Raw genomic sequence first — 23,680 nt, 5'->3', positions numbered from 1 at the left:
CACTTGAGGCCAGGAGTTCAAAACCAGCCTGGCCAACACGGTGAAACCCCATCTCTACTAAAAATACAAAAAATTAGCCAGGCATCGTGGCACATGCCTGTAGTCTTACCTACTTGGGAGGCTGAGGCAGGAGAATGGCTTGAACCCGGGAGGTGGAGGTTGCAGTGAGCCGAGATCATGCCATTGCATTCCAGCAGCCTGGGCGGCAGAGCAAGACTCCGTCTCAAAAAAAAAAAAAAAGAAAAGAATTTGCAGCCATCATTCACCTACTGCCCACTAAGCTGGCTCAGCCCCCTGTAGAAACAGCACCATCACCTGCCAGTCTCCCAGGCTGGAAACCTCAAAGTCAGCCTTCACTCTGCTCACCTTCACCCTTGATTTTTCACCAGGCCCAGTCAGTTTCAGTATCTAATTACCTCTCACAAAGATCCCTCACACCCCAGATCCTCTGTATCCCCAACCATCAGCATCCCTGGCCTGGGCCTTTGTAACAGCCTCCTAACAGGCCTGTCTGCATTTAATCTGTCCATCAAGTCCTTCCTTCACATGACAGCCAGAGTGACCTTTCTAAACTGCAAATCAGGGCTCACCTTGGTTCCCGGTTCTCAGGTCCCCACCATCTGGCGTGTGACCCAGAGGGAGTGAGGACACCTCTCCGACGCTCAGCCTCACTCATAGGCAAGGCAGGCTCATAACAGAATCTCAAAGGGTTGCACTGAGGAACACGTGGGACAAGGCATTGAACGACCCCTTGGTGGCATCTGGCACAAGAGACATTTCCCACAAAGGAGGGTTTCTTTCTTACCTATTGCCAACCTGGAAAAAATAAAAAGAGTAAACGGTGTTCTGGCATTCGGAGCCTCTCACCACCTGGCTCCCATTTCTCTCTCTTTTTTTTTTTTTTTTTTTTGAGACAGAGTCTTACTCTATGGCCCAGGCTGGAGTGCAGTGGTGAGATGTCAGCTCACTGCAACGTCCACCTCCCAGGTTCAAGCGATTCTCCTGCCTCAGCCTCCCAAGTAGCTGGGATTACAGGTGCGCACCACCACACCCGACTAATTTTTGTATTTTTAGTAAGGACTAGGTTTCACCATGTTGGCCAGGCTGGTCTCAAACTCTTGACCTCAGATGATCCGCTGGCCTCTGCCTCTCAAAGTGCTGGGATTACAGGCGTGGGCACCTGGCCCATTTCCCCTTTGAGGTTCATCCACCCTGCTTCCCGCTAAAGCCACACGCATACACTCACTCAGCGTTAAGCACGTGCTCCTGCCCACCAATGTACACAGAGGTCGCCCAGTCTCCACCTCTGTGGCTTGCACATGCTGTCCCCACCACCCGGTGCCCTTCCCTCTTCCAAGCCAGCTCTCCTAACCCAACCCCCACACCTGACAACCCCTTCCCCAGTTCTCCCCATGTGGAATCCATCCTTACCACTCCCGTTCATACTATTTCAAGAACTCGTTATGTGTCAGCGGAATCATCCTGGATTGGATTGCCTGCCCCATGTGACGGGCTCCTAGGGGTCCAGCCCTGTCCCCGGCCAGAATCTAGCCCCACGGATACCTGGGTATTGGGGCTGAAGGACCCTCAGAGGTCCCCTGGTTCACAGGAGAGCCCCAGGCGGTGGGTTCCCTGAGTGCCATACCCGCGGCGACCACGCAGGGGAGCCCGCGGGCTGTCTTTGGTCACCTAGGAAACCGACGAGGGGTGGAGCAAGGAGGGCCAGACCCCTGCCCCGTCTCTGGTCTGGCTCCTCCTGTGGGCCTCGGCTCTGGAGAGCTGAGAGACCCCAGGCCCACTCCCCTCAGCCATTCGTGGCTGCGCTCTGTGCTGACTGCCTTACATGGATTATTTCATCACATTCTGCAAAACTTCCCTTGTTTGAAAAAATGAAACAAAAACAACCTTCCCTTGAGGGAGGCGTCGTCACTAACCCCGGTTTGTTTTTTGTTGTTTGCTGTTTTTCGTTTTATTTTTGAGACGGAGTCTCGCTCCATCACTCAGGCTGGAGTGCAGTGGTGTGATCTCGGCTCACTGCAACCTCCACCTCCCGAGTTCAAGCGATTCTCGTGTCTCAGCCTCCTGAGTAGCTGGGATTACAGGCGCCTGCCACCATGCCCGGCTAATTTTTGTATTTTTAGTAGAGACAGGGTTTCACCTTGTTGGTCAGGCTGGTCTCGACCTTCTGACCTCAGGTGACCCACCCACCTCGGCCTCCCAAAGTGCTGGAATTACAGGCATGAGCCACCGCACCTAGTCACTAACCCTGTTTTACAGAAAAGGAAACTTTTGAGATTCTGTTATGAGCCTGCCTTCCCTATGAGTGAGGCTGAGCCTCGGAGAGGTGTCCTCACTCCCTCTGGGTCACACGCCAGATGGTGGGGACCTGAGAACCGGGAACCAAGGTGAGCCCTGATTTGCAGTTTAGAAAGGTCACTCTGGCTGTCATGTGAAGGAAGGACTTGATGGACAGATTAAATGCAGACAGGCCTGTTAGGAGGCCCAGAGAGGGAAGCTCACTATAGTGGGGCTGCCAGCAGTAAGGGGGAGGAGCTGGCCGTGTCTGCCCAGCTTGGTGGCCTGATCTCAGGCCTGAGCCTCTCTGTGTGGGTCTCGCACTGGGTGCCTCCCAGAGCTTTCTAGGGTTTCTGGTGGCCTTTTAAAAAGCTTTTCTATAAGGCTTCGTCTGTGTTGTTTTAATTGTAGTGAAATATACATAACAGAAAATGCACCATTTTTACCATCTGAAGTGTAAAGTTCAGTGACATTAAGTACATTCACAATGCACAGCTTTTTTAAGGTTGCAAAATTGAAACTCTAGTCCTACCCAGAGCAACTGGGCAAGAGAAGGAAAAAAATGGCATCCAAACTGGAAAGGAGGATGTAAAATTGTCCCTTTTTGCAGATGGCATGATCTTATATGTACAAAAACCCAAACATTCCATTCAAAAATGGTGAGAACTAATAAATTCAGTGAAGTTGCAAGATACAATATCAACATACAAAAATAAGAAGTGTTTCTTTACACCCATAGGAAGCAATTTGAAAAAGAAGAAAGCAATCCCATTTATAATAGCTGCAAAAAAAATAATAAAATACTTATGAATAATTTTTTTTTTTGAGACAGAGTCTTGCTCTGTTGCCCAGACTGGAGTGCAGTGGTGCGATCTCAGCTCACTGCAAGCTCCACCTCCTGAGTTCACAACATTCTCCTGCCTCAGCCTCCCGAGTAGGTGGGACCACAGACACCTGGCTAATTTTTTTTTTTTTTTTTTTTTTTTTTTGTATTTTTAGTAGTGACAGGGTTTCACCGTGTTAGCCAGGATGGTCTCGATCTCCTGACCTCGTGATCCACCCGCCTCGGCTTTCCAAAGTGCTGGGATTACAGGCGTGAGTCACCACGCCCGGCCATGAATAAATTTAACGCAAGAGGTAAAAGATTTCTATGATGAAAATTATAAAACACTGATGAGAGAAACTGAGGAAGACACAAAAACATGGAAAAATAACCCATGTTCATGGATTGGAAGAATTAATATTGTGAAAATGTCCATACCACACAAAGGGATCTACAGATTCAATATAATCTCTACCAAAATACCAATGACATTCATCACAGAAATAGAAAAAAAAAATCCTAAAATCTGTATGCAATCTGTATGGACAAAGCATTCAGGGCCTTTGAGCAAAAGGAAGAAAGCTGGTGGCATCACGCTACCTGACTTCAAAACATACCACCAGGTTATAGTAATGAAAACAGCATGGTACTGGCATAAAAACAGACACATAGGCCAGGTGCAGTGGCTCACACCTGTATTCCCAGCACTTTGGGAGGCTGAGGCAGGAGTTCACCTGAGGTCAGAGTTCAAGACCAGCCTGGCCAACAAGGTGAAACCCTGTCTCTACTAAAAATACAAAAATTAGCCAAGCATGGTGGCTTTTGCCTGTATTCCCAGCTACTTGGGAGGCTGAGGTGGGAGGATTGCTTGAACCTGGGAGGTGGAGATTGCAGTGAGCCAAGATGGCGCTGCTGCACTCCAGCCTGGGCAAGAAGTAAGACTCTGTCTCAGAAAACAAAAACAAAAACAAAAATGGACACATAGACCAATGGAACAGAATAGAAAACCCAGATATAAATCCACGTATTTACAGCCAAGTGGTTTTTTACAAAGGCACCAGGAATATACATTGGGGAAAGGACAGTCTCTTCAGTAAGTGGTACCAGGAGAATTGGATATCAGCATGCAGAAGAATGAACCTAGACCCCTATCTCCCACTACACACGAAAATCAGCTCAAAATGGATTAAAGACATAAATGTAAGACTCGAAACTATGAAACTACTAGAAGAAAGCACAGAGAAAATGCCTCAGGACGTTGGTCTGGACAAAGTGGTTTTTTTGATAAGGACTCGAAAGCACAGGCCACAGAAGCAAAAATAGACAAACGGGGAACGCAACAAGCCAAAAACATCCGCATAGCAAAGGAAGCAATTGACAGAGAGAAGAGGCAAGCTACAGAACGGGAGGGAATATTTGCAAACTATCCACCTAACAAAGGATTAATATCCAGAACACAGAAGGAGCTCAAACAACTCAACAGGAAGAAAAAAATACAATTTTTAAATGGGCAAAAGACTTGAATAGACATTTCTCAAAAGAAGACATATAGATAGCCAACAGATACATGAAAAAAAAAATGTTCAACATTGCCAGTCATCAGGGAAATGCAATAAAACCACAATAAGATATTATCTCACCCCAGTTAAAATTGCTATAATAAAAAAGACAGAACATGGCAAATGCTGGCAAGAATGCAGAGAAAGGGGAACTCGGCCACTGTTGGTGGGGAGGTAAATCAGTACAGCTGTTATGGAAAACAGCCCGGAGGTTCCTCAGAAAAGTACAACTAGCGCTACCATGTGATCCTGCAATCCCACTCCTGGGTATATGTCCAAAGGAAAGAAAATCAGCATGTTGAAGAGATGTCTGTACTCCATGATTATTGTGTCATTATTCACAATAGCCAAGATATGGGAGCAACCTAAGTGTCTATCAGTGGATGAATGGATAAAGAAAATGCGGTACGTATACACAGTGGAATATTATTCAGCCATAAAAAATAATGAAATATCGTCATTTGCGACAACACAGATGAGCCTGGAGGACATTGTGTTAGTGAATTAAGTCAGGCGCAGGAAGACAAATTGTCTCTCATATGTAGGAGCTAAAAAGTCGATCTCACAGAGGCAGAGAGTAGAATGGAGGTCACCAGAGGATAGAAAGGGGATCGGGGAGCAGAGGGGAAGAAGAGATTGGTTAACAAGTACGAAATGACAGCCGGATAGGAGGAATCATCTCTATTGTTCTATAACACAGCAGGAAGTCTATAGGGGATGATTTTTGTATATTTCAAAATAGTTAGATGGGAAGATTTTGAAAATAGCTAGTGTTCCCCCAACACCCAGAAATGACACGTTTGAGCCTTCAGATATTAACACCCCAGCCGACCTCAAGAAGAGCACAGACCAGCTCTCCCAGGGGGACCCTGCCTAGACTGCAGATTCGTGAGCAAAATCAATGCTGCTTAAATCCACTAAGATGTTTCAAAGTCATTTGTTATGGAGCAGAACAGATAGGTATTCCATAAATAGGTGTTGAATGAATAAGGGAATAAACATTTCAGGGAAGACAGAGAAAGGAGAGGCTGCAGGGGAGACTGACGGGGGTGAGGAGGATAGAGGGAATCAGAGAGTGAGAGTGAGTGACCTGAGGGCACAAAGCGGGCTGGTGGCCAAAATTTTAAGTGTGGTCTCCCATGACGGAGATCTTTACTCTGCCTTTCTTCCTTCCCTCCTCCTTTCCTTTTATACTGAGAATCTCCAGCTCCCACATACACAAAAAGCTAGGAATACAAAAGTAGAAGATCAAGACCAAGGAGAAAAGCAGAGAGAAATATGCCAAATGATGAGTTGTTGCTGATGAGATTCGGATTCTCCTGAGCTTCCTGGCAGCTGGGGCAAAAAGGGAAACAGGATACATTACTCAGTTCTCCTTACTGGAAAAGGAGAAGCATGTCAGTTTCTTAGCGAGATGGGTTTTCTTAACACCATGCCAGGCGAAAGCTCTTACATACTCTGGTGAAAGAGGCACTGGGTGACATCATGCCCTCAACAGCAAGCAAAGAAGTGGTTTCCTTGTTACTTAAAAGAACTTCTTCACTGAAGGCCGAAGCCCAGAGCATGTCCTGACATCTTTACAGAACCTGGAGGACAGCACGGCCCTTACTGGGGTCACAGGCATCTGAGAGCATGTTTGAAATAATGATTCCAGGTCCCTCCATCGGAGAGACAGACTCAGAACTTGGGAATCTGTATCTTAACAGGTACCCCAGGTGAGGCTGGTGTGTATCCAGGTTTGAGTTTCCCTCCCTAAGATCATCTTTCCTAAATCTCAAGAAAACACAGCCAGCCCCTGTCTTCTGCCCTCGCTGCCTCTGATCTTCCCAAGCTGCTGAGACATTCCACAGTATCTGAATTTTACAGATGGGAATGCTGAGCCTGACTGACGCTGCTGCAGCTCACGGGTGGAGGCACTGAGGTTCAAAGCCAGGGTGACTCATCGGAATCCAAGGAGCTGCTGGCTGACATCAGAAAGAAGCTAGTCCTCCCAGCACTTTGGGAGGCTGAGGTGGACAGATTGCTTGAGGTCAGGAGTTCGAGACCAGCCTGGCCAACATGGTGAAACCCCACCTCTACTAAAAATACAAAAAAATTAGCTGTGCATAGTGGCACATGCCTGTAATGCCAGCTACCCGGAGGCCAAGGCAGGGGAATCGCTTGAACCCGGGAGGTGGAAGTTGCAGTGAACCAAGATTTTGCCATACTCAGGATTTTGCCTTCTGGAGTGTAAAGTCAGACGGGGCACCTCATGTGACACACATCAGCCCTTCACAAACACAACCCCAGCCTCATTCCTTCGAGAAGCATGTTTTGACCATCTATTGTGTGCCAGGTTGTTGTAAGTGCTGGAGATGCAGCAGGAAACCAAACCGGCCCAGTGTACTAACTAGATGTAATATATTAACTGTATTTTCTTACTTTCTATATTCTTGATACTCCAGCATCTGGGACCTCGTGACTAGGAGTTAGCACCTCTCCCGGGGTTAGCTAATTCCTAGAGAGAGCAAATGACTTTCACATGCAAAGCAACCAATTCTGAGGTGCCCCTGTCTGGCTTTACACTCCAGAAGGCAAAAATCCTGAGCATCTTTTCTTTTCTTTTTTGTTTTTTCCATTCTGTTGCTGAGGCTGGAGTGCAGTGGCGAAATCTCAGCTCACTGCGACCTCTGCCTCCCAGGTTCAAGTGATTCCCCTGTCTCGGCCTCCGAGTAGCTGGGATTACAGGAACACACCACCACGCACAGCTAATTTTTTTGTATTTTTAGTAGAGATGGGTTTCACCATGTTGGCCAGGTTGGTCTCGAACCCCTGACCACAGGCAATCCGCCCACCTCGGCCTCCCAAAATGCTGGGATTACAGGCGTCAGCCACCGCACCCAATTCTGAGTATCTTTTAAAACACCCAGCCCTGGCCCTGGCGCAGTGGCTCACGCCTGTAATCCCAGCACTTTCGGAGACCAAAGCAGGAGGATCCCTTGAGCCCAGGGTTTAGAGACCAGCCTGGACAACATGGCAAGACCCCTGTCTCTACAAAAAAAAAAAAAAAAAAATCAGTCGGGCATGGTGGCATGTGACTGTAGTCCCACTGCTTGGGAGACTGAGGTGGGAGGATCACTTGAGCCTGGGAGGTCAAGGCTGCAGTGAGCTGTGTTTTCTCCACTGCACTCCGGCCTGGGCAACAGAGCTAGACCTTGTCTCAAAGAAACACAAAACACAAAATCACCCAGCCCTGCCCTTAGAGCCCACAGAAATGTTTTGGCCACTCAGTTTTCAAAGCAGGAGGACCCGGGGAGCCCCAGCGCTGCCCTGGGGTGGGGTTGGTTCTGGAGGGTGTCCAGCAAGTAGCTGTGGCCTCCCCACGCCTCAGGGCCCATAAATGTGGACATAGAAGCCAAAGACACGAGAACACAATGGCAGAAACGGGGACAGAGGGACCCAGCGATCATGTGTAACCGGAGATCATGTGTGAATCCATTTGGTTGGAGCTCTACAATTTTACTTTTGGGCAAATAATGAGACTCCGTGGTAGACTGAAAAGGACACGGGTTTAACTACTGATTTCAGTCTTTTAAAGGACTCCCACAAACACTGAAGGAGTGGGCTCCGAAAGAGCTAGAACTCACGTCCCAGAAAGATGAGTCAGCCTTAACCATGACCACTCAGAAGTCACAACCAAACTCTGGGCTGGAGCCCTGGCCTGTCAGTGAGGACTCCCTGAACCTCAGTTGCCTGGTGTGTCAAATGGGAAACAGTTGCCTTCAGATGACAGGATTGCAGGTGCCAGCCTTACCCTCCCCGTGTGGAGAGGGTCCTCCAGACTTTCCTCTTAGCCTGCCGTCCCTCCCCTGCCCTGCTCTCTCCTCCTCATCTCTACTCAGAAACACCTTGGGCCTCTTGCAGCTTGACTCAAGTCAAGTTGCTTCCTTCCTGAAAACACCCTCTTCAACCCACCCCCTCGGGATGCAGCAGATCCCACCTCTCCCAGCCCTTATCCCTGCCCCACCTCACACCCTCCACTTCCTCCCCACCTTTCCTCCCCACCGCTCACCCTCAGCCCCTTACTGCTGACCCCATGGACATTGGAGACGACCTCCCAGCAGCCAGGGATATGGCCAGTCACTTCCTGGAAGGCCCTCATCTGGGAGCCTCTGGCCACACCTGGGTTCCTTCCGATCCCTCTGCTGCTCCCCCTTATTCCCATGATGGCCCCGCTAGGATCTCACAGGCTGGTCCCTTCATTCCCACCAGCAGCCCCCTCCTCCCCACCTCCCACCTTGATGCTGCCAGTACCAGGGGCTATGTTCCCAGGATCCCTTGCATCCAGATGTGAGCATGGACCCACCCTGGCCACAGGGGCTGAGCACAGCCAGGGTAGGCATTGCCAATTCAGGATGTGACACCTGAGACTGCAGCAGCCATCTGTGACCTCAGGGAGGAGTGACACAGGGAGAGGCTGCCCCTGGTTTGTCTGGAACCTCCATCCATCCCACCCCATGACACACCTCCTGGGCCCGCAGGAGACCTTGGGCTTCCTCCAGGCCCCTACCGCAGTGACTTTGGTGCGGGGCAGAACCCAGGGCCCCTCTTCGTGCACGTGATACGCACGCATGCACTGTCCCTAGCAGAAAAGGACCCAGTCCCAAAACTACAGCTGCCTGGTTGGAAAGGGGAAGTGGGAGTCAGGGAGCAGCTGAGTCGAGGGTAGAGGCCCAGGGGCGTAGGGGAGAGGGAGAGACCCAAAGCAGAACTAGACCAGACTCGAGCCCAGTGCCTCTCCATTCCCTCTCAAGCCACCCAGCCCTTGCACTTGGCTGTTCCTACAGCCAGGGACACCCTCTCTTCACCCTCTCCCTCAAAAAGTCCTGTTTGACCTTCGATAGTGTCAAACTACTGATTTCAATCCTCAGACCAAACAGCCAAGACTCCGGATGGGCATTCATGCTCACTGAATGGGGTAAGAGCCCCTCTGTGCCCTGGGCTTATCTCAGAGCACGGGTGCTGGCTGTTTAATTTTCTGTCCCCAGCACCCAGCTGTCAGCCTGGCTCAGAACTCATAACCATCTACGAGGTATGAGATGGTGGCTCTCACCATCTCAAATTGTCCCTCCATTTGAAATCTCAGCACTTGAGTCCCACGCTTGGGTTGAAGTGCCCAGAGATCCAGAATGAACACCATCTCCAGACGGCAGGACCAGGTGCTCAGACATCCGCGTGTGTGGCACACTTGTCACTCGAAGCTGGGCTATGTCCTTCCTGGCTTGCTTTTGCAATCCCTTCGTCTACACAGGAAAGGAGGCATGACTACATTCGCTTTGCAGACAGGGACACAGATGCAGAGGTAAAGTCGCAATTCCCACACTGGTGATGTTGGGATTTGAACCCAACTCCAGGGGTTCTCAGGCAAGAGGGAGGTCACCTATGTGGAACACCATTACGGAGAAAAGGAGAAGGCAGCTTTGGCCCCCACCCTGCTCAGCCTCTGCTAGGCATCAAGGCTGGTGCCTGTTAACAGGCGGAGACTGACTTTCTGGGCTCCTGCAAGCACCCTGAATGTGACCACCACCTTCTCCACCTTCTCTCCCCATGCTCCTCCCAACCCCTTTTCCCCACAGCTCCTACCCTCTTTTTCGTTGTTGGTGGTGATTAATAAAACGTCTAAATACCAAGAAGATTCAAATCACCGTAAATCCTACAACACAGGGACAGTGACTGTCACCACATTGGTGACCGTCCTTTCCAGATAAGATCTTTCATCATCTGCTTACCTGGGAGGCAGTGAGTGGGTGAGGCACGAACCACATCCAGCCCATGGTGTTGGCCTCCACCATGCTCTCCAGCTCAGCATTTTGCCATTTTGTCAGACTACTTGATGATGAATCTCACACAAAAGCAGATGAATGCAGCCATGCAAAACAGAGAAACCAGCCATGCTGTACTCTTGTCTCTCCACGGTGGCAGTCAGTTAGGGCCAAGCCACTCCATTTTGCTACAGTCCCCACCGTTCCCCGCTGTGTCCCTAAGTGGGCCCACTCCCCTCATTTGCTTATTGTCTCACCCTTCAGGGCATTCAAGCTGGCAACCCCTGCTCTAGGCCTCTCCAACCGCTAACATCGGTCAAAAACTGACTACAGACCGAGTGCCACTCCAACACGCTTGACACGGCTTGACTCAGAGATCCCGTCACCAATGATATGAGGCAAGCACCCTTATTATGCCTATTTTACAGATGAAGAAAGTGAGGCTCAGGGAGGTGAAATCAATCACCTAAGACCATGGTAAGAAAGTGGCAAGGCTGGAATTTGAGCCCAGACCGTCTGGCTCCTGAGTCTGGGCTCCCGATCCCCAGGCTACATGGAAACACACAAATTCGCAGTTCTATGTTGAGGATAACTTTCCATGTTTATCAATATAACCTAGGATCAAAAATAGCAAGAGGGGGCCGGGTGCGATGGCTCATGCCTGTAATTCTAGCACGTTGGGAGGCTGAAGTGGGTTGATTACTTGAGGCCAGGAGTTCGAGACCAGCCTGGCCAACATGGTGAAACCCTGTCTCTACTAAAAAAAAATACAAAAAATTATCTGAGCGTGGTGGTGCGTGCCTGTAGTCCCAGCCACTCGGGAGACTGAGGCATGAGCATCATTTGAGCCTGGGAATCAGAAGTTGCAGTGAGCTGCCACTGCACTCCAGCCTGGGAGACAGAGAGAAACTCTGTCTCAATAAATAAATACCTAGCAAGAGTGAATGTCTGTTGTTTTTATCTGCCTAGCTTTCCTTTTTTTAGAGAAATGCCCCTCACCTCGTGGCTCTGGTGGGCCTGTCCATCCCCTCTCACCTCCCTTCTGGCCACATGGCTGGGCACATAACCCAGGCCTGACCCATCATGGTGTTTCTCCCACGCTGTTGCAATGAATGTTCCAGGGGTGGGGCACATGACCCAGGCCTAGCCAATCACAGTCTTTTCCTGGGAAATTTCTTTTTGGTAAGCCCTCTCTCTGAAATCAAAGATGATTTGATGTGAGCCTGGAACTGAGAGACAGAGAGGGAGGGAGAGAATGAACAAGGACACTTAAGAGTCTCGGGTAGGCCAGGCACGGTGGCTCATGCCTGTAATCCCAGGACTTTGGGAGTCCAAGGAGGGCAGATCACGAGGTCAGGAGTTTGAGACCAGCCTGGCCAACATGGTGAAAGCCTATCTCTACTAAAAATACAAAAAAAAAAAAAAAAATTAGCCATTCATGGTTGCAGGTGCTTGTAATCCCAGCTACTTGGGAGGCTGAGGCAGGAGAATGACTTGAACCTGGGAGGCAGAGATTGCAGTGAGCCGAGACTGCACCACTGCACTCCAGCCTGGGCAACAGAGGAAGACTCCATCTTAAAAAATAAAAATAAAAAAGAGTCTCTGCTATCTCTATCCCCAAGGCCAACCCCGTTCCAGACTGTTGAGAGACTGAGCCACTAAATTCCCATTTAAGCTGGTCTGAGTTACCATTACATACAATTGGAAGTAGATGCTTGAATCCTACATCGTAATTCTTCTCTTTCATGACTCGCACTGACCCATCATCCAGACGCGGTACAATTTTTTTAACCATTCGCTCTCCGATGAGGCTTTGAGCTCTTCCCCAATTCTCTGATTATCAGTGGTGCTAGGAGGAGCCTCTGTGTTAGGGGCGAGTCCTAGAACTTGAACATCAGCATGTGCCCCACTGCCCTTGACCCCCATCCCCGCCTATGGCTTACTGGGTCGCAGGCCCTCCCTCCCGGATCCAGCTTCCTTCTCTCCCATTGCCGTGCTCTTGGTCACTGGACGAGGAGTGACAGGTCTGGGGGAAATCAGGCACATCTGGAGAGATCTGTGCTCTGGAAACCCTACCCACAGCTCAGGCTCACAGGCAGACCTTCAGCAGTCTCAAGATGCTGGGATGCTCCACTCTGCAAGCCTCCAGGACGCTGTCTCCAGTTCTGAGTCCTTGAGGAAAAAATCGGAAATCAGAGAAAATAAGAAAGGGGAAGGACTGCAGAGAGGATTCACTCCCCCAACACACACCTTGCCCACCACCTGCCACCTCCCATCTGGCCTAGTGACTCAACCATGTGCCCCATGAGGGCAGGACGTTTGTCTGTGCCAACGCCAGGAATAGTGCACGGCTCATAGCAGCCTTCAATAAACATCAAAGGAATAAATAAATGTATGGATGGATGGATGGATGGATGGGCACTCTGACTGTGCAGCCAAAGTGGGCTCAAGGGCAGACTCTGCTTCTAACTCACTCTGTTAAGTCCCTTCCCTCTCCCAGCTTCCGTTTCCCATCTGTAAGATGAGGCCATGGAATTAGACCTCCTCTAAGCTTCTTCCATCTCTCTCGCCCTTGGGCCATTGGCATCACGTGACGAATTCTGAGCTTTTGGACAAACAGAAAATGTTACCCAGATGATTTTGCTATGATTTGATTCAGGTGCTAGGCCCTTCCTATCTCTCCCTCAAAGGAAGAGCAGGGAGGGAGGAGGGCAGGCCAGTGAACTTCTGAATTGTTTAAAGTGATGCTTGTACAAGCTGAGTGTGGGGATCTGAAGTCAGACAGTTCAGGGCTTGAATCTGAACTTTGCCTCCTCCTGGCTGTGTGACCTTGGGCAAGTGACTTAACCTCTCTGAACTCAGTTCCCTCATCTATGAAAGAGGGATTGTAATAATGTAATTTGTTGGATGGCAGAAAGGGTTAAATGAGATGACAAGCACTTAGCACGGTGTCTGGCACTCCATAGCAGGCACTCCAGAAATAGCAGTGGTGGTTTTTTTAGGACCTCCCAGATCCCGTGTTTGGAGACTCTCATTTGTTGTCCCAGAACCAACTGCGAATCCCCTGCCTGGTACACAGGTGGGAACCAGAGCCCGATGTGGTGCAGAAGGACTGATCTCAGGCCAGAAAGAGTTTTAAGGGGATTCCTTCCCATTTTCATCCTTCCTCCTACCTGGAATTTAGGCATGATAGCTGGAGATCAAGCAGCTGCTTTGGACCATGAAGAGAACTTGAGGACAGCAGCCGAAAGTTAGAAGGATCCTGGATCCATGCCTAGGCTGCTACAGGGAAACCCTGTGTTGCCCGCTTCAGGCTTCTTTCTTGTAAGAGATCAATAAACCTCTAGTTTCTTTAAACCATTATTATTATTTGGGTTTTCTGTTTCATGTAGGCAAACTACCCTGAACTGTCTCCATTTTGTAGATGATTTAAAATGATTAAAAATGAGGCTCAGAGGGGAAGGAAGAAGATCACACAGCTCACAAGAGCTGAGTCAGGATTCGAATCCAGTTCTCCATGGCTCCCCTGGGTCCGGCTTCCTTCTCTCCCCATTGCCTGTGCTATTGATTCCCAGCAAATCTTGCAGCCAAACCTAGACAAGGAGTGACGGAGAAAATGATGAAGTCAGTTCTGCCAAACTCTTTGCTGCTCACAGTGAAAGAGTCCCTCCCTCCCCGGCTGTCTGCATATAAGCTATTAAACATGACCAGCGTTGTGGGAAAGAGGGAGGGGAGGTGTCATCACAACAGGCCTCACAGAGGAGGTGGTATTTGAGGTATGTCTTAGAGAATAAGACAGTAACAATAGCTGAACCACATGACCGTGACCATCCATCAGACAAAAGGGAAATGCCAGATGCCAAACCGGGCCCTGGGCAAGGCACATTTACTGGATCAGCTGCAAGATCAGGCAGCATTCCCCAAGGCCATCCCAGGTTCAGTGGCTTACTAGGTGGACTGCCAGGACTCAGCACATGGTCATACTTCACGGCTATGATCCATGGCAGCGAAAGGACTCAAAGCAAAATCGGCAAAGGCGCCGTGGCAAAGTCTAGAGGAAACCAGGTGCAGCTTTCAAGAGTCTGCTCCCAACAGAGTCACACGGGACACGCTCAATTCCTCCAGCAACAAGTCGTGAAAGCACCTGTGAGATGGGTTGCTACCAGGGACGCTAGGCAAACAGGGCAGGCCCAGTAAGCCACTCTCATCAGTTAGGGTGGTGGGAGCCCTCTCCAAACCCAAGCTCCCAGGTGCCAGCCAAGGGTCAACTTTGCAAGCACAACTTTCTTTTTATTTATTTATTTATTTATTTATTTTTGAGACGGAGTCTTGCTCTGTCGCCCAGGCTGGAGTGCAGTGGCGCAATCTCGGCTCACTGCAAGCTCCGCCTCACGGGTTCACGCCATTCACCTGCCTCAGCCTCTCCGAGTAGCTGGGACTATGGGCGCCCACCACCACGCCCGGCTAATTTTTTTTTTGTATTTTTAGTAGAGACGGGGTTTCACGGTGGTCTCGATCTCCTGACCTCGTGATCGGCCTGCCTCGGCCTCCCAAAGTGCTGGGATTACAAGCGTGAGCCACCGTGCCCGGCCGAAGCACAACTTTCTAAAGATAGCAGTCTCCAGCGTGCAGTGTGAAGTCTTTCTGCACAGGGAATTATATATACCTTTCTCCACATTTCTAGGGTTTTTTTGTTTGTTTGTTTTGTTTTTTCTTTTGTTTTGTTTTTTGAGACGGAGTCTCAGTCTGTTGCCAGGCTGGAGTGCAGTGGCGCAATCTCGGCTCACTGCAACCTCCGACTCCCTGGTTCAAGCGATTCTCCAGCTTCAGCCTCCTAAGTAGCTGGGATTACAGGTGCCCGCCACCATGCCCAGCTAATTTTTGTATTTTTAGTAGAGACACGGTTTCACCATGTTGGCCAGGATGGTCTTGATCTCCTGACCTCGTGATCCACCCACCTCAGCCTCCCAAAGTACTGGGATTACAGGCGTGAGCCACCATGCCCAGCTCACATTTCTAGTTCTGGGATTACAGGCGTGAGCCACCATGCCCAGCTCACATTTCTAGTTTTAAAATGGCCAAGGGCATGGTTTGTGGTGCCTCAGGCCCAAAGCAGTTGAGAAAAATCTAGTTTACCATGGAAATAATTTTAACAAGTTTTCCAGAAAATAACCATGAGTTATACAAGAACCCAGGTGGGGGCAGGGTGGGGGAGAAGCAGTGGGGTTCAAAAGTCCTGAGCACACTAGACATGGACTTAGTAGGCCTGGCTTCTGGGCCTGAATTGGCACTCACTCAAGTTCCAACTTGATCAAGCGTTTCCCAGAAATAAGCCTCAGTTTTCTCTCCGAGGAAATGACAGCATTGGATTTCTTCTGTATCAGCAAGCTTTGGCCGTGTAACAAAGCGTCCCAAAAGTTGGTGGCTTAAACCACAAAAATGTATTATTTCCCACAGTGCTATGGGTTAGCAGTTTGGGTGGGACTCTGCTTAATGGTTCTTCTTCTGGTGTCCCCTGGCCTCACTGATGAGGCAGCAACCAGGAGACAGCCAGGACAGCCCAGCCTATCTCCCTGTGGTCCTCCGTCTTCCAACAGGCTAGCCCAGGCTTGTTCTCATGGTAGTCGGGCAGGGGGCTGAGAACAAGAGCAGGAGCTGAAAGGCCTTTTAAAGCTCAGACTCAAACATCACGGAACATCATTTCTGCCACAAGCTATTGGTCAAAGAGACGCCCAAGGCCAGCTCAGCTTCCAAGGAAGGAGAAATAGGCTTTGCCCCTTGATGGCAGGAGCGGCGGCATAGTGAAAAGGAGGTGAACTTGTAGCTAGCTTTCACATCCACCATGATCTCCACCACGTTCCCTTCATTCATTCATTCATTCATTTGTACATTCATTCCACACTTGCACACCCTCTGTGTCCCCAGCATTTTACCACACACCAGAACACAAAAGGTAACCTTGCCCTCATGGGGCCTGGAGAGTAATGGGGAAACAGATGAATAACTCTGCATGTGTCCTGAAGTCATAGGGAATTCACATTTAATTTATATCTGTGTCTTTACAGCAAAGCTTTTTCCAGAAAGGATTTGAACCAACCTGCCAGAAAAGGCACAAGGAATAACATGATACATTTTAACCAAAGAAGAAAATTAAAATCAAAGGAGAAAGTGTTTATTGAGCACCTACTGTGTCCCAAGCATCTCCGACACATCCTCTCACTCCATGGTTTCCATATCCCCAAGTTAGTGTTATTCCCCTTTCAGAGATAAGCAAAGCGAGGCTGACTAGCCCTAGCTGAGAGTCAAACAGCTGAGTCAGGCCCCAAAGTTCACACGACATCATAGAATAGCTGTCGATGAGCTTTGGATTTGACGATGAGTTTCCCAGCAGCCTGGGGGAGAAGGAAAGCGGAACATATTACCCGATTGTTCACTAGACAAGAAAAAGCCAGATATTTCTTTGAAGGGAAGCAAAGCCCTTCCTAGCACTGAATTCATTTGTCTTTTCCCAAGTGGGAGTTGGAAGAGAGTTTGTGGGGTGGAACATAGGGGGCCCTGCTAGGACTGTCCAAGTTGGGTGCTCCTATGGCATATATGTGAGGAGGCTGCCAGGTGAATGCCCATGGTCCCCTGGAAAATGTTCGTCCTCAGTGAACATTGCCCTCGGTGTCTGTGCGTGTGTACGTGTGTGTGTGCGTATGTGTCTGTGTGTTTCTTTGTGTCTCACTGTCTTTCTCTTTTTTATCTGGCCCTCCCCTCACTTCATCCGTTTGTTTGTTTGTTTGTTTCCACCTCTGTCCCTGCCTGGCAAAGGTCCCTGCTGCTCAAAACTCTGCCAGTTTTTAGGAAGTGCTGTTGTGACAAAAGCCTGCACACGAGACCCCAGTGGGCCAGGACTGACTTCCTCCCCACACAGGGCTGGGCGGGGCAAGCAGGAAGGGGCCTGTTACAGTCAAGGTGACGCATCCTTGCCGGGCCAGCCCGAGCAGCAGCTGGGTCGGCAAGCGACAGGAGCACGGGTCATCTTTTCCCCAGGGGCGTCGGAATGGACCTGTGCCACCCAGGTAAGCAACTGCGACCAACCTCTCCGGGCCTCAGGGTGCTTTTAGAAGGGGACAGCAGCCCCTGCCTCACAGGGTCCTAGATAAAGGAAGACAGCGCAGTTGGGAAATGCAGCTGCAAGAAGCAAACATTTGTGGGCTCAGCCTAGGTGTCCAGTTGTGTTCTGGGGGCTGGGCACACAGCAGTGAGCAAAGCAGACGCTGTTCCCCCCTTCATGGGCTCGTGCTCTAGATGGGGAGACCGGCAGTGACTCTGATGTGATGCCATATGTCAGTTGATGGCAGGTAGGATGAAGAACAGTAAAGCAGGATAAGGAGGACAGGAATGCATGGTGGAAAAGGCCCCAAGAGGAGATGCTATCTAATGAGGGACCTGAGGAAGGTGTCAGCTAAGGGGCTTTCCAAGGAACAAACATTCCAGCCAGAAGGAGAAGGAACAGCCAGTCCAAAGGCTCAGAGGTGGACTCAGAAAAGTGACTTGTGATTAAGATGATGATGGGATGTTGGTGATGGCGATGCTTGTCTGGGTGATACAAGGGCCTTGAGGTCCCTTTTTGGCCCCCGGGGGTGGGGGTGGTCTTTGGGGAGGCTGAGGACGCTGCCTAGAGCCAGGGGAGGGCCAGGAGTGAGCAACAGAGGCTTTGGTTGAAACCCTCCCCAACTACTAGGACAATGTGTCTGGGGAGAAAGAGGAGAAAGGAGGCTGCGAAGATGGTGAGGAAAAGAACATCAGGGTCGTGTTTTGGGAGGCAAATCGAAGGCCCAGAAGAGGGGCCAAGTTTCTGCACCCTGGATGTCAGCATGCTCCAGAGCTGCAACAGTTCTGGTGAACACGGCTGCTGGAACTCCAGAGCCTAAGGGCTGGTGGGAGCTGTCTGCTCCCCAGGTCCAGATGACCTCAGCCTTGTCCAGGAGCACGCTTACTTCAAATGCACCTAATGTGGAGCAGCCTGGCCCCGCCCACTGGGCATCCCCCATCCTCCCCACCCCCAGATGGAAGCCTCGGGCCCCAGGGAACACAGAGAACCACTGATCCATTTCAACAGCCCCCCAGTGGCAGAAGGGAGAAAAGAGGCCAAGAGAGGAAAACAGCCTCTCTAAGGCAGGGGCAGGACCAAATCCTGTCCCCTGAATCCCTGTCCAGGGCTCACTCTCTGACCCCTGCCTCTCCCATGGGCTTTGGGGGCTCCCAAAATCACAGCTCAGTGAGCACAGCTGGGGGGCACCTGGCCGGCACAGGGAGACCCAGCGAGGGGCAGCACCTCTCAGCAGACATGAGGGTGGGACGAGGCGGGGAGGGCACCCACTGAGATGCAACCCCCCCGCCTGTGTGTCCAGCAGGGTGCTTTGTCCTTTCGGGTCCTAACATACTGAGGTTACAGGGATGGCTGTCTCCATGTTGCAGATAAGGAAACTGAGGCTCCCAGAGGTGAACTAGAGACGAGGACTGACTTGCTTGAGGTCACACGGCCAGTCAGCAGCAGAGCAGGAATGAGAACCTGCGGGACAGAGCCCCAGGTTGGCCGGGGCTGTGGAGAGGGCAGGGGAGGGGAGTCTCTGCTTTGCTTCAGCCGGTACTGGGGAGGAAATGGATTAAATGGGGTCAATGCAGCAATGGATTAAATGGGGTCAATGGGTTCTCCATTGAGTAGTTGGTCTTTTCATTCATTCACTCTACAAACGACCTTCCAGTGTGCTATGCAGTGCTAGGGACAGCAGTGACCCAGCCATGGGCCTAACCTTGGGGGACAGGTGTTGGTCTGGAATGCTGGGGGTGGGATGGAGAGGCAGGAGCCAGATCCTGCAAGACTCTGACCCAGCTGTGCAAATGGACACAGACCTACAGATGGGAGGAAGCAACTTTTCCCACTGGGGCAGAGGAGATCTGGGAAGGCCTCCTGGAGGAGGAGGCCAGAGGGAGGGAGGAAAGGTCATTTCCCTGTTGCCCAGACTGGGTCTTATTTGGGGCTTCTCCATGGTCCGGTGACTTCCCCTCTCTGAGTTCCAATTTGTCATCTCTACGTGGGTGCCATCATCCTGGCCTGGCCTGGGGAAGCGGGGATTGGGAGTTAGCCGGACCTCACTCAGGTTCCAGCTCTGCACCACCCTGCCAGTGGCCATGGTCTCTTCCTTCTATAGGCCTCAGTTTTCTCACCTTTATTATGGACAGGCTGGTGACTCAGGGGCCCCCAGGGCTGCCTCCCCTCCTCTCCTGAGGTGGGCCTGTGTCCGGAAGCAGGTAAGGCACCCTCCCCCAGGGCCTGCCGGGAAGGTGAGAGGGCCAGACAGCAAAGCCCCAGTGTGGCCAAAGACAAGCACTGCGCTGGTGCAGAGAAGACAGGCAGGTGCAGTTAAAAATAGAGCCAGCTCGGCTGGGGGAGAGGAAGCCACACTCCGCAGAGCCTGTGGGGCTTGTGGGGCTGGGGTGGGGACAGCTCCACCCACACCCCCTCTGCCCCAGGGTCCCTCCTACTGAGACTTTGAGGGGCCTCTTTATTTGGGGCCCTGAGATGGCGTCCTCCTCCTGCCCTGGAAAGGGGAAGTGAGGCCAGCTGTCCTGGAAGCAGGGCTGCAAGCTCAAAGATTTCTAAAAATACGATGGGAAAGAGGAAGGACAAAGAGGAAGTGGGGAGGAGCCGGGGAGATGGGCACATTCACCAGCCTGGGCGCAAGGGCAGCACCAGCCTGTGGGCTTGGGGTGGGGGTTCGTGTCACACCTTGCGAGGCTGTGAGAAGCACAGAGATAAGTAAGAAGGAAATGGGGTGTGTGGTGGTGGTGGTGGTGGTGGTGGTAATTTTATTATTTGTGTGTATTATTATTAGTATTAAAAATACATCTCCCGGCCAGGCATGGTGGCTCACACCTATAATCCCAGCACTTTGGGAGGCCAAGGCAGGTGGATCACCAGAGGTCAAGAGCTCGAGACCAACCTGGCCGACATGGTGAAACCCCCGTCTCTACTAAAAATACAAAAATAAATTAGCCGGGCATGGTGGCGGGCGCCTGTAATCCCAGCTACTTGGGAGGCTGAGGCAGGAGAATCACTTGAACCTGGGAGGTGGAGGTTGCAGTGAGCCGAGGTCATGCCACTGCACTCCAGCCTGGGTAACAGAAAGAGACACCATCTCAAACAAACAAACAAAAAACATATCCCATGAGCCTACACCAGTGCTTGAAACTCTGAAATGGGGAGGAATCTCCTCTTTTTAACAAATAGAGGAAGGGTCAGTAGGCTCCGTGTGCACCAGGTAAGATACAGCAATCCCAGGACCATCATCACCCTCATGTGGATTCAGATGCTTTGGCCAGTTGCCACCTACTGGGGACAGGACCCCCGTCAGAAGGGGACCGGGGACTGAGGATTCACGAACACACTTGTCAGCCACAAGGGAGTATGAAAGGAGCTGTATGCGGTAAAAATACAAGCAACCTGCTCACTGTTCCCATGCAATCCCACTCCCCTGGGAACCGTGCCTCGGTTTCCCCAGCTCTACAATGTTGGCTTTGCAGGGGTTGGGTGGGGACAACTGCAGGCATCATTCTGCATCTTGCCTTTATTCTCAAACATGTAACCCCGTCAGAAACCAAGATTTAGCGTCCGACAGGTGTTTGATGATTCGTATGGAGAGATCAGGCTTTGGAAGATCAACATCAGCGCTGTAAGCCTCCAAGCCCCAGATGGACCCAGATGTGAATCCCAGCTCTGCCACCCTCCAGCTGTGTCACCTTTGGCAGGACACTTCATGTCTCTGAGTCTCAGGGGTCTCGGCTGTAGGATGAGCTTAGAAGTACCTTTCCTTTCGGAGTGGTTGTGGGATTCAATGAGAGAGTTGACGGGAAGAGCCTGGAACACACAGGGCCTGGCACACCATAAGTGCTCAGCCACCATGCCTTCCTTAACCAAGGGCGTGGCTTGGTTATTGAGCCATGCAGATCCCAGAAATGCTGTGGGGAATGGGAAGGGGTGGGGGCAGGGATGGCTCCTAGATGGAACCCAGGAGGACCCCTGAAAGGGGATCTGAAGTAGGAGATAAGGACGGGCTGCTGACAGAGAGGAGAAGGAAAGGCATTCTGGGTGCAAGGAACAGCGGCGCAAAGGCTTTTGGAAGGCTAGAGCTCAGGGGAGTGAATGAAGGGCAGCCAGGGAGGCAGAGCACGGAGCTGGGACAGGGGAGGGGCGCAGTGTGAGAGGAGTGTGGAGGGGACACACCTGCAGGACTGGTGAGATTTGGGGTCTTTGTCCCCAGGACAATAGGATGCCGTGAGAAACTGGTCCAGAATGGGTAGAAGAGGCAGGGAGGCATCCGAAAGCCCTGAAGTCCCCCCGAGCAAAGTGATAGTGGCTGAGACGACAGTGGAGCCATGGAAGGGGAAAGAAATAGACAGGACTTGGTGATGGAGGAGACCCAAGGGGTGAGAGCCAGATGGGTGTCAGGGTGCCTCCTGGGGAAATGTGGACCATTTCCAGAGCTCAGGAATTCAGGAAGAGGATGGGGAGGAGGGGGCATTCTAGAAGTTCAATTTTGGGCACAATGACAAGAGCGGTGGTGACTAATACATAGGGGATGGTCGGATCTGAAGCTCAGAGGAGGGGCTGGAACAGAGGATGTGTGAATGATCCCCTGAACCTTGAAGGCAGGTGGGAGCCAGAAGCTGATGAAGCCCCGTAGGGAGCAGGAAGGTCGGCCTAGGATGAGCTTCAGGAGCCCCATCACTCACTTCTGGCCATCCACACCTTGGAGCATCCGCAGGAATGCTGAGCCTACCCTGGCTTCTCTCAGACAAGCAGCCAGTCTGGAATCCAGCCTCCTCCAGCAGGAATCAGCCTACTCCAGCAGGTGCGCCCTGGGCAGAAACACAACCCCAGGCCAACAGGAAAACTGTATAAAGCCAACAAACAAAACAAAACAGAATCGGATTGTTCACCTCCAAGGCAGCCCAAGGAGACTGGTTTTTTCCCTTGGATGAGACCGATGGCCTCCCGGCCAGCTCCTGCCGGAAGAATTCCGGAGCCAGCTTCCAGCACTGCCTCCCCAGCTGTCCCTGCTCTGCATCTCCACACAGGTGGCCCCTTACACCTTCCATCCCTGCATGTCCCAAACAGTTTGAGAATCCACCTCTCCTGGGGGAGAGGCGTGGGCGTCAGCAAACCAGGGTGCGGATCCCAGCACTGCCACTTCCCATGCGTGAGACCTGGGGCAAGTCACTTCGCCTTCCTAAGCCTCAGTGTCTCAAACTGGAAAATACCTACTTCAAAGAGGATTAAATGACAGCACTTATACAGAGACTGGCATGGAGTAGGTGTTTGTGAGCTTAACGTGTCACGAGACACTTGCTTTGTCCCCTGGTATAAGTGTCCCCGCCAACTCCCTCCTGGAAACAGGAACTCTAGACCTGCAGAGACAGAAAGAAACTCCAGAGTGGGCCGGGCATGGTGGCTCACACCTGTAATCCCAGCACTCTGGGAAGCCAAGGCAGGTGGATCACCTGAGGTCAAGAGTTCAAGACCAGCCTAGCCAATGTAGTGAAACCCCCGTCTCTATTAAAAATACAAAAATTGGCCGGGCGCGGTGGCTCACGCCTGTAATCTCAGCACTTTGGGAGGCCAAGGTGGGCAGATTGTGAGGTCAAGAGATCAAGACCATCCTGCCCAACATGGTGAAACCCATCTCTACTAAAAATACAGAGACTGGCTGGGCATGGTGGCTCGTGTCTGTGGTCCCAGCTGCTCGGGAGGCTGAGACAGGAGAGTCCCTTGAGCCCGGGAGACGGAGGTTGCAGTGAGCCAAGGTCGTGCCACTGCATTCCAGCCTGGTGACAGAGCTAGACTCCTTCTAAAAAAAAAAAAAAGGCCGGGCGCGGTGGCTCACGCTTGTAATCCCAGCACTTTGGGAGGCCGAGGCGGGCGGATCACGAGGTCAGGAGATCGAGACCACGGTGAAACCCCGTCTCTACTAAAAATACAAAAAATTAGCCGGGCGTGGTGGCGGGCGCCTGTAGTCCCAGCTACTCGGAGAGGCTGAGGCAGGAGAATGGCGTGAACCCGGGAGGCGGAGCTTGCAGTGAGCTGAGATCGCGCCACTGCACTCCAGCCTGGGTGACAGAGCGAGACTCCATCTCAAAAAAAAAAAAAAAAAAAT

General features: G+C 51.2%; 2 protein-coding genes across 3 annotated transcripts in view; one reads left to right on the top strand and one right to left on the bottom strand.

Moving 5' to 3' along the window:
* Positions 1–23,680, bottom strand: part of CIMIP4 (ciliary microtubule inner protein 4) — a 302,707-nt gene that overhangs the window by 272,472 nt on the left and 6,555 nt on the right. The window lies entirely within an intron of this gene.
* The window catches only part of CYTH4 (cytohesin 4), a 33,087-nt gene continuing 26,863 nt past the window's right edge, over positions 17,457–23,680 (top strand). Inside the window, exon 1 of one of the 2 annotated variants that reach the window (XM_032138418.2) lies at positions 17,457–17,542. In XM_032138418.2, coding sequence (XP_031994309.1) covers positions 17,524–17,542 — 19 coding nt within the window. In that variant the 5' untranslated portion in view covers positions 17,457–17,523. Of the gene's footprint in view, positions 17,543–19,024; positions 19,058–23,680 lie in introns of those variants that run through there. The other variant, XM_032138419.2, reaches the window with a different exon arrangement.

This window comes from Hylobates moloch, unplaced genomic scaffold, assembly GCF_009828535.3.
Source record: "Hylobates moloch isolate HMO894 unplaced genomic scaffold, HMol_V3 SCAFFOLD_19, whole genome shotgun sequence".
Taxonomy (NCBI): domain Eukaryota; kingdom Metazoa; phylum Chordata; class Mammalia; order Primates; family Hylobatidae; genus Hylobates; species Hylobates moloch.
The sequence above is the reverse complement of the archived record's forward strand: the minus strand, read 5'-3'. Positions and strand labels throughout refer to the sequence as shown.